The sequence below is a fragment of the Pituophis catenifer genome, unplaced genomic scaffold (genome assembly GCF_029215685.1).
Source record: "Pituophis catenifer annectens isolate HBS135680 unplaced genomic scaffold, rPitCat1.0.hap2 SCAF_16, whole genome shotgun sequence".
Classification (NCBI taxonomy): domain Eukaryota; kingdom Metazoa; phylum Chordata; class Lepidosauria; order Squamata; family Colubridae; genus Pituophis; species Pituophis catenifer.
The window spans coordinates 10,026,113-10,037,054 of NW_027256896.1; the positions used below are offsets into that span (position 1 = coordinate 10,026,113).

At 41.7% G+C, this 10,942-nt stretch overlaps 1 protein-coding gene across 2 annotated transcripts in view; it reads right to left on the bottom strand.

Annotated features, from left to right (window-relative positions):
* Positions 1-8,201, bottom strand: part of CLUAP1 (clusterin associated protein 1) — a 52,748-nt gene extending 44,547 nt beyond the window's left edge. For both annotated transcript variants that reach the window (XM_070955088.1, XM_070955087.1), the window contains exons 1-2: positions 8,125-8,201; positions 3,873-3,984 (exon numbers count right to left, since the gene is read on the bottom strand). In XM_070955088.1, the coding sequence (XP_070811189.1) occupies positions 3,873-3,984; positions 8,125-8,146 (134 nt within the window). In that variant the 5' untranslated portion in view covers positions 8,147-8,201. The remainder of the gene's footprint in view (positions 1-3,872; positions 3,985-8,124) is intronic.
* Between the last annotated feature and the right edge of the window lie 2,741 nt (positions 8,202-10,942).

Below are 10,942 nucleotides of genomic sequence, written 5' to 3' on the forward strand. Positions count from 1 at the left end.
CTTTTAAATACCTCTGACGATCAGCCTTCCATCCTTCTGAGGTGGGTAAAAGAGAGCTGCTCTTCCTTCCTTCCTTCCTTCCTTCCTTCCTTCCTTCCTTCCTTCCTTCCTTCCTTCCTTCCTTCCCTCCCTCCCTCCCTCCCTCCCTGCCAGTGGTAGAATGCAGTATTGCAGGCTAATTCTGCCGACTGCCAAGAGTTCGATCCTGACCAGCTCAAAGTTGACTCAGCCTTCCATCCTTCCGAGGTGGGTAAAATGAGGACCCAGATTGTTGGGGGCAAGAGGCTGACTCTGTAAAAATCGCTTAGAGAGGGCTGCAAAGCACTGTGAAGCGGTATATAAGTCTAAGTGCTATGACTATATTATAAACTAATGAAATTGTTCAAGAGAAAAAAAAAAGAAACAAGCATCTGCAAAAGGAAACAGATGTAGAATGAAGCTGGTGCCCCAGCATCTCCTTTGCATTTATCTGAACTGAAATGTTTACATTCCTTTATGTTACAGATGTTTATTTATCAAATTTATTTGCCGCCCATCTCACGGTTCAGGTGACTCTGAGCTGTTCAAAATGGCTTGCAGTTCGGTGCATATATTTATGACAGTTGCAGCGTCTTGGGGAGGGGGGGGTGATGTCGCATGATCTCCATTTGCAACTTTCCCAGCTGGCTTCCAACGAGCAAAATCAACGGGGGAAGCTGGATTTGCATAACGACCATGTGATTCCCTTAATTCTGCACTTAGTTCTGCAACCCAACAAGAGAGACACAGACTTAATATTTATGAATAAATATTAAACCAGGATCTACTAGATAGTTTCATAGCTGAATATTGTCTAGAAATGTATAGCATACAGGGGATGCAATGATAGAATGTTAGGAAGAAATATATAGTACATAGGGGGTGGTGTAAATGGGTGGTAAAGTATTATATAATGGGATTTCGATTTGGATTTCATACTGGAGAAGCCATGGGGGGAGGGGAGGGTAAGGGAGGGTTAGGGAGGGAAGGGGGGGGAAAGGGGGAAAAATTTGTATTTGAAAAACTTTTTCAATTAAAAAAAAAAAGAGAGAGAGAGAGAGACAGACTTCAGAGGATAGTTAGAACTGCAGAAAAAACAATGGCTACCAACCTGCCTTCCATTGAGGACCTGTATACCGCACGAGTCAAAAAGAGGGCTGTGAAAATATCTACAGACCCCTCACATCCTGGACATAAACTGTTTCAACTCCTACCCTCAAAACAACGCTATAGAGCACTGCACACCAGAACAACTAGACACAAGGACAGTTTTTTCCCGAATGCCATCACTCTGCTAAACAAATAATTCCCTCAACACTGAAGTGATTCATTAAGTCTGCATTACTATTAATCTCATCGTTCCTATCACCCATCTCCTCCCACTTATGACTGCATGACTGTAACTTTGTTGCTGGTATCCTTAAGATTTATATTGATATTGATTGTTTCCTAGTATGATTTGATTGCTTATGTGTACCCTATGACTATCATTAAGTGTTGTACCTTATGATTCTTGATGAACGTATCTTGTCTTTTTATGTACACTGAGAGAGTATGCACCAAGACAAATTTCTTGTGTGTCCAATCACACTTGGCCAACAAAGAATTGAATTGAATTGAATTGAATTCAATTCAATTCAGTTCTAATTTATGATTCTATGATTCTTGATGAACGTATCTTGTCTTTTTATGTACACTGAGAGCGTATGCACCAAGACAAATTCCTTGTGTGTCCAATCACAGTTGACCAATAAAGAATTCTATTCTATTCTATTCTATTCTATTCTATTCTATTCTATTCTATTCTATTCTATTCTAATTTATGATTCAATGATTCTTGATGAACGTATCTTGTCTTTTTATGTACACTGAGAGCGTATGCACCAAGACAAATTCCTTGTGTGTCCAATCACAGTTGACCAATAAAGAATTCTATTCTATTCTATTCTATTCTATTCTATTCTATTCTATTCTATTCTATTCTATTCTATTCTATTCTATTCTAATTTATGATTCTATGATTCTTGATGAATGTATCTTGTCTTTTTATGTACACTGAGAGCGTATGCGCCAAGACAAATTCATTGTGTGTCCAATCACACTTGGCCAATAAAGAATTCTATTCAATTCTAAAAACCATGGCAAAAAAGGTTGTAAAATAAGGCATGAATCCCTACTGTGGCCATAAATCAAGGGCTAGCTGTACTTGAGACAACTTTACAGACTTTCATGCTAACCTTTAATTTCACCGCAGAGAGGAGGAGGAAACAGTCACCTGAAGACTATTTTAAACTCAGAACTGAATAAGGCATAAAGCTGTCTCTGCTCTTCAAAGAAAATGACAGGTCTCTCTAAAAGAAAGCTAATTCTTTTGACATATTTTTTGAGTTCTTACTGGAACAATTCTCAAACTGAATCACAGTAATCTATTTTGCCTAATCTTCAAGGCAGAAGCATATAACTTTTTATGGGCTAAGGACCGCCTCTGGATTTTGAGTGGTGTGATAGCAATAGCACTTAGACTTATATAGCACTTCACAGTGCTTTACAGCTCTCTCTCTCTAAACCAGGGGTCAGCAACCTGAGGCTCCGGAGCCGCATGTGGCTCTTTGGGCCCTCTACTATGGCTCCCTGTCAGGTGATCCCACCACTGGCTGGCCCTCCTCTCCCAGTCACTCCTCGCCTGGCCTGAGAAGGTAAGGGTGATGGCGGGGGATGGAGAAATGGCCAGGGCAGAGGCAGAGAGATTCAGAGAGAGGGAGAGAGAAAGAGGGAGAGAGGGAGGGGAGAGAGAGATGTGTCAAAAGGATTTTGTGGTTCCCGGTGTTTTTTAACAACTGGTTCTCTGCCCTAATGACCAGCTGGGTAGGTGCGGCTAGGGGGGGTGTCATGTGACTGGTAGAAGTGATGTCATCGAGTTGGCCACACCCACCCAGGTTTTGTGGCTCCCGGTGTTTTCTTTTCTGTGGGAAACGGGTCCAAATGGCTCTTTGAGTATTTAAGGTTGAAGACCCCTGCTCTAAACGGTTTACAGAGTCAGTCTATTCGCCCCTAACAATCTGGATCCTCATTTTACCGACCTTGGAAGGATGGAAGGCTGAGTCAACTTTGAGCCGGTCAGGATTGAACTCCAGACTGTAGGCAGAGTTAGCCTGTAATACTGCATTTTTAACCACTGCACCACCAGGGCTCATGGTGTGATGGGTGTCACACACAAAAAGAACATGGGATGAGAAGTGGGCAGGGCCAGTCCCAAAAATAAACTTACCGGTAACTGAATTTCAATTTAATCTAATTTAGTTTAATGTAATTGCTCCCTGTGAATTTAATAGTTTCCATCTTCTGTCCTGCTGCAAACTACAATTGAAATAGCAATTTTTGCAGGACCTCTGGCCTATCCCAAAACCTTGAAGTTTGAAACTGCAGATAACCCAGGAATTTTAGGTTGTGTATCACCAAAATGTTTTGTTTACAAAATACACAACAAATCTTAACTCCGCTTTTTCCCCCCAACCCCACATATCTTACCAGTCTTTTTAATTCATTAGAAGAAAATTCCTCTGTTTAATTTCAAATGCAAAACAAACTAAGGAAAGATATTTTAATCTCAAAAAAATATGTTTGAACTTCCACAGAGAAACAACACAGATGGTATAAACTGACAATTAAGCGTCAATATTTTTTAAAGCTTTGAATATATTTTGGTTGTAACCTTTTATTTATTTTTTTCAACTGGAAATCTTCCAGAATACTTCAACTTCAATTTTAAACTCTTTTAGAAAGCTCCAAGCATTTCACAAGAACGGTGTGTGCAGTTGCTGATATTTATTTTCAAATTAAAGCTAAGTACCAACCTTTTCACCAGCCAAAGGAGTATTTCTGAAACCAGCATGAAATTTGGAGTCCGAAAATTCTCCATGGAGATAAGCCGGGGATAGCCCAGAGCCCTCATCATCTCAGTAAAATCTTTTGGCAAAAAATAAATAGGAAACCTTTAATAAATTCAAGTACATCACATCTTAATTTTCTTCCATGCTGGAATGGGAAAATTGCACTCGATATTCTGCTACTAAGAGATATTCATGGAGAGTACAGTCAGTCCTTGACTTATGACCACAATTGAGCCCCAAATTTCCATTGCAAAGCAAGACTGTTGGTTAAGTGAGGTTTGCCCCCATTTACGTGCTTTCTTGCCAGAGTTGTTAAGCGAATCACTTTCAGTTTGTAAATTAGTAACACAGTGGTTAAGCGAATCTGGCTTCCCCATGATTTTGCTTGTCAGGAGCAGTGGTGGGTTGCCCCCGGTTCGCACCGGTTCTATAGAACCGGTAGTAAAACCGGCAGGAGGCTCTGCCCACTGACCCTGACATCATGAAAATGCTTCTGCGCCAGTGGTGGGTTCCTCCCGGTTCGGCCGAGCCGGTAGCGGTGACGATATGACGCATCATTCCAGATCTTTAGCGCATCATTCCAGATCTTGGGTTTCTTGAATAAAACGACAAACCAGAACATGAATTCACTAACCATGGTTTACAAATCACCAAAGCTGGAAACAAGCAACAAGCAGTAAAGGCAAAAAGAAAAGAAATCACAATTATGGGTTAGTGTAGTTATGCGACCTCTGGGAAGACAGAACTGAAGGCAATGAACTTGTAAAGGAATTCTTCTCTAGGGAGAGCACAAGACACTAGATGAGGGCAGCGGCAGAGGTTTTGCAGCAGAAATCATTTTGCATGCTATGCTTTGAATGCGTGGCCTGCCAACAAATGAAAACGAAGTGCAGAAAACAGCAGATAAGTAGAGTTTGTCAGAAAAGGTGACTCAGAATTAGTCATAAGCTTCAGCATTAGTACCATAAGTATGAAAAATAAGATATCGCGATGGGTTGTTGGCTGTATTTGCCTATTTATAAAAAGCAGAATTATGTTAGCTTTTCTTTACGTTGTTTTAAAATATGGGTCATAAACTATTAAGGCAGTGTTTCTCAACCTTGGAAGCTTGAAGATGGGGGGACTTCAACTCCCAGAATACCCCAGCCAGCGCTGCTTGCTGGGGGATTCTGAGAGTTGAAGTCCACCCGTCTTCAAGCTACCAAGGTTGAGAAACACTGTATTAAGGGTACTTTTAGAGATCTACTCCCATATATAGGTAGTCCTCGGCTTGCAATGGAAATTGGGACCAGAATTTCCGTTTCTAAAGAAGGCTGTTCTGGTGATCTGCACCTGTTTTTGCCATGGTTCTTAAGCGAATCACCGCAGTTGTTAAGTGAATCATCCAGTCCTTAAGCAAATCCTGGGGTCATGTGATCCATTTTTGCACCCTTCTGACAAGCAAAGTCAATGGAGAATCCAGATTCATTTAACAACCCTATTACTAACTTTACAAATGCAATGGTTCATTTAGCCACATAAATGTTGGGCTCCATTGTGGTCTTAAGTCGAGGACTACATGTACAAAACTAAACCAATCCAACTTTGTTCTTTATTGAGACCCCGTTTTAACTTCAATCCGCTACTTTTTCTGCAGTTTATTTTTTATTCAATTAATTTATAGTCTTTTTTTTTTGTTTGTTTGGTCGCCACAATGTAAAAAAAGATGTTGAGACTCTAGAAAGAGTGCAGAGAAGAGCAACAAAGAGGATTAGGGGGCTGGAGGCTAAAACATACGAAAATATTTTCAGGAATCGGGTATGTCCAGTCTAGTGAAAAAGAAGGACTAGGGGAGACATGATAGCAGTGTTCCAATATCTCAGGGGCTGCCATAAAGAAGAGGAAGTCAAGCTATTCTCCAAAGCACCTGAGGGCAGGAGAAGAAGCAATGGATGGAAACTAATCAAGGAGAGAACTAAGGAGAACCAAGAACTAAGAAGGAATTTCCTGACAGTTTACTTTAGAACAATTAATCAGTGGAACAACTTGCCTCCAGACGTTGTGGGTGCTCCACCACTGGAAGTACTCTATTCTACTCTACTCTACTCTACTCTACTCTACTCTACTCTACTCTACCCTACCCTACCCTACTCTACTCTACTCTACTCTACATTCTATTCTATACTCTATATTATTCTACTGCTCTGCTCCTGCTCATTCCTGCATTCTATTCTATTCTATTCTATTCTATTCTATTCTATTCTATTCTATTCTATTCTATTCTATTCTATTCTATTCTATTCTATTCTATTCTATTATCTTTCTTTCTTTCTTTCTTTCTTTCTTTCTTTCTTTCTTTCTTTCTTTCTTCCATTCGATTCCATTCCATTCCATTCCATTCCATTCCTATTATTCCTATTCCTATTCCTATTCCTATTCCTATTCTATTCTTTATTTGACCTGGGTAAACATTTTGTGTGAAATATGTCCAACCTTCAACATATTAGCTTCATGTGGCACCAGCATTGATCTGATCATTGCATCCCGAGAAACCCCCGTTCCCCAAAATGAGAGCCTCCTCTTCTTTGGCCTCTAATACAGGAAGACAGACTGACTCGCTTCTTCAATTAGATAACATTTTCAGACCTGAACTAAAATCCAGGGGAGTCAGTTTTTTTCCTGACTCAACAGCTTTTCATCACATGGGTCCTTAGAGGGAGGCCAAAAGAGTACCAGAGGTCAAAAAGCACCCTACACATCCTTTATCACAATTTTATTAAATTGAGAGGCTCCCAATGACATCCGGGGGGGGGGGGTTGCTGACAATTAAACCTAGGAGAAAGCAATAAAGCAGTAGAAAGCAGAGATTGGGAGGAGCCCCACTTTTCATCGTTTTCACTGCTGAGAGTTGGCTGGCATACAAGTTAAACACAGTTATTGGAATTAGCATTATTTTAATTTAGGAATTGAGTGGTTTCTCCTAATCTGATGCCCTTCTCGTGTGTTAATCTCTCTCTCTCTCTCTCTCTCTCTCTCTCAGTCTCTCTTTCAGTCTCTCTCTCTCTCTCTCTCTCTTTCAGTCTCTTGGTCTCTCTCTCTCTCTCTCCCTCCTTCCCTCTCTCTCTCTTTCTCTCGGTGTCTCTTTCAGTTTCTCTCTCTTCCTCTGTCTCTCTTTCAGTCTCTTTTTCTTTCAGTCTCTCTCTCCCTTTCCCCCTCCCTCTCTCTCTTTTTCTCTCGGTCTCTCTTTCAGTCTCTCTCTTTCAGTCTTTCGGTCTCTCTCTCTCCCTCCTTCCCTCTCTCTTTCTCTCAATCTCTCTTTCAGTCTCTCTCTCTTTCTCAGTCTCTCAGTCTTTCTCTTTCAGTCTCTCTCTCTCTCTCTCCCTCCCTCCCTTTCTCTCTCTCTCTCTCCCTTTCTCTAGGTCTCTCTTTCAGTCTCTCTCTCTTTCTCTCTCAGTCTCTCTCTCTCTCTCTCTTTCAGTCTCTCTTTCTGTGTCCCTCTCTTTTTCAGTCTCTCTCTCTCTCTCAGCTCTCTCTCTGTCTCTCTCTCTGTCTCTTTCTCTGTCTCTCACTCTTTCAGTCTCTCTCTCACTCTTGGTCTTTCTCTCTCTCTCCCCCCCTTCCTCCCTTCCTCCCTCCCTCTCTCTTTCTCTCAGTCTCCCTTTTAGTCTCTCTCTCTCTCTCTCTCAATCTCTCTTTCAGTCTCTCTCTCTCTCTCTGTCTCTCCCTCCCTCCCTCGGTCTCTCTTTCAGTCTGTGTCTCTCTCTCTCTCTCTCCCTCTCTCTGTTTCATTCTCTCTGTCTCTCTCTGCCTCCCTCCCTCCCCATCTCTCTCTCTCTCTCTCATCCACACAGATCCACACATCCACCATGCTGGCTGGGGACGATGGGACTCCACATCATCTTAAAGCTTCCAGGGAAAAACAGCTTTTGTTATTTTGGATGGCTGTAGGCGGCCTCTAGATGGCAGCAGCGAGCCAGGATTTGCCTTCCGCCTCTTTGCTGCCCTCTGTGGTCGGGATGATTCTTGCAGGCCATCTATTCTTAGTCCTCCTGGGACTCCTACCTGCCAAGGTTGTTGTATGGATCAAAGCGGGGTGGGATGTGTGCGTGTGTGTCACATTCGCTGCCCTGAGCTCTTTGGTAATGGGGTGCGGGGCGCCCCGCTCGGGTGATTAAGGCTCGCTTGGGACTCTCTGCATCGGGCCGTCCCACCCGCCCCCCGGGCCCGTTCGACTCACTCCGGAGATCGCGGAAAGACATAACGGCTTGCTGCAACAACCCCGTCGGCCGATTCGGTTCGTCGGGTAAACGTCTCCCCCAGGCTTCGCGGCGAAAGTAGGCCGCGCCGCTTACGTAGCCATGGCAACGGGGCGACGGCGAGCGGCGGGGCTCAAGCGGAGCGGAAGGCGGAGCCCCAGCGTCGAACGAGCGAATGGAAGGCGAGGAAGAAAGCGGGGCTGGCAGGAGTTTGATCTGCGCTGCTCAGAAGTATTTTACACACGCGGCGCAGAAAGCAAAGTGGACAATAAATACAATAATACAAAATACAAAAGAGTTTGGAATATGAAGACAGTCATCCGAAACAGCATTCCTCCTGAGATTAGGGTGCCCCAGCTTTTCACACAAAGGCGTGTCACTGGGCATATGATTTGTTGAAGTCCATTTAGTTGATTTGAGAACAGAGTAGAGTAGAGTAGAGTAGAGTAGAGTAGAGTAGAGTAGAGTAGAGTAGAGTAGAGTAGAATAGAATAGAATAGAATAGAATAGAATAGAATAGAATAGAATAGAATAGAATAGAACAGGAGTAGAGTAGAGTAGAGTAGAGTAGAATATAATAGACTAGAATAATAATAGAATAGAATAGAATAGAATAGAATAGAATAGAATAGAATAGAATAGAATAGAATAGAATAGAATAGAATAGGAGCAGAACAGAACAGAACAGAACAGAACAGAATAGGAGTAGAGTAGAGTAGAGTAGAGTAGAGTAGAGTAGAGTAGAGTAGAGTAGAGTAGAGTAGAGTAAATAAAATAGAATTAGAATAGAACAGAACAGAACAGAATAGAATATTAAGGTAAGATTGAGATTAGTTGGGTTGCTCTCACACGGATTGAGGTTGTTCGGGTTCAGGTTTTAAAGGCAGTTATGCCCCCAGAGTTGCTCCAGCTCTATAGATCAAATGAACAGATCAATAATAGGCCCGACCCTGGTTAGTTTCTGAGCCCAGAAAATGTCCCTCGTTTTGTTTCAGCACTTGAAAGTGGACAGCGCCAATTTCACTGTTTGGTTATCCATTTTGTAAAGGTGCTTTTTTTTCCCCCAAGAGGCATCTGGACTTTTTGGTTCAGAGGTCCACCAACAGGTGGAAAATTTAGGTGGTCCGCAGCGCACACCGATGGAGGAGCTGCTCCAGGATGACCAATGGGCCAGTCCTATCACTAGAGCTCTGGAATACGGGATCGGCCGGATAGCTCATGGTGTTATAATTCTGAGACAATTGCTATAAAACATTGTTTCTGTAAGCATTTGAAATGCTTTTACAAAACCCAGATCACCTACTAGGACATTCATACAGATTGTTATTGAAGGAGAACAATGAAGTGGAATAAATTAAAAAATGTCATGATAAAGTGGATGTAAAACAAAAATAATTACAGTACAGCAATGGGGGGGGGGAAACTATAGAAAAATCATTAAAATATACTGCATTTTAACGATTTATCTATAATTCTTTTCCACTACTGTACTGTAATTATTTTTGTATAATAGTAATAGTAGTAGTAGTAGTAGTAGTAGTAGTAGTAGTAGTAATAATAATAATAATAATAATAATAATAATAATAATAATAATAATAATAATAAATAATAATAACAAAGTACCAGGACTTACAAATTGAAGTTGAGTGACTGTGGAAAAAGAAATCGTGTGTTGTCCCGATTGTAATTGGAGCCCTCGGAGCAATACCCAAAGGGCTACCCCGCTATTTAGAAATTCTAAATTTGCCGGACTTGAACATTTTGACTCTACAAAAAACCACCTTACTCGGAACAGCTTACATCCTCCGACGATACCTTAACAGTTCCTAGGTCCTTGGTTAGGACTCGAGCTGCTGAGCTATTAACCAGCCTCAAAGGCTGTGAATCTCACTAAAGATTAATCAATATATAATAATAATAATATAGTAATAATAGTAATAATAATAACAATAACAACCTTTATTGTCACTGCACAACATATGTACAATGAGATTGGTGGAGCTCCCTCAGTGCACACCCCCCCCCCCCAACACAATACAACTCACAGTGGAAACAGAAAATCTCTAACCCAATAAATCATACATTTAAGTATATAAGCATAAGTGCTACTGCCACTTAACAAATAGTCCTGATCCTTTGCACCTGTCAGTCTTTGTACTGAATCTTGGTTAACTCTATTGCCCTATGTGTTTACATGGTTGTCTTTGACTTGTGACTAGTTGCTTAGCAACCATTTGAAGTTATGATGGACTTCCCTGGGAGTACTTACAGCCTGGATCTGAAGTTCCAACAGCCACCACCTGACAGGCACTAGTAACTAAGAGCAGGAGTTGAGTTCAAAGCAATGCAAGTTTATTACATGCTACCTACTGTATACACAAGAATCTGATCTATTAATGGTCAAGGCAAATTGATGCTAGAGAGTCAACAAAATTCAAGGGAGAGCTGGACCTTGCTCTCTTGTGGGAGCATAGCAACTCCAAATTAATGGTGTGTTTGACCCCTCCCTCACTTCAACCTGGTCATCTCCTTGCATCACCATCGCCCTGCATGTTGGTCACTTGGCAACTGGCCCACACATATACCATTTGCACATCTCACGGTCACATAACTATATTGTATGACATTTTTGCCAAAATGTAGCATTTACTTCCTGGGCTTGGCAAAATCAGCCCATAGCAAACCACAGATAGGTTCTCTTAATAACCATGGTATCCGCTTAATGACTGCTGCAAAAAGCTTACAAAATTGGGTGGGTCACATGGGTTTGACCCGTTTTACAACCATCAGAGTCCTTT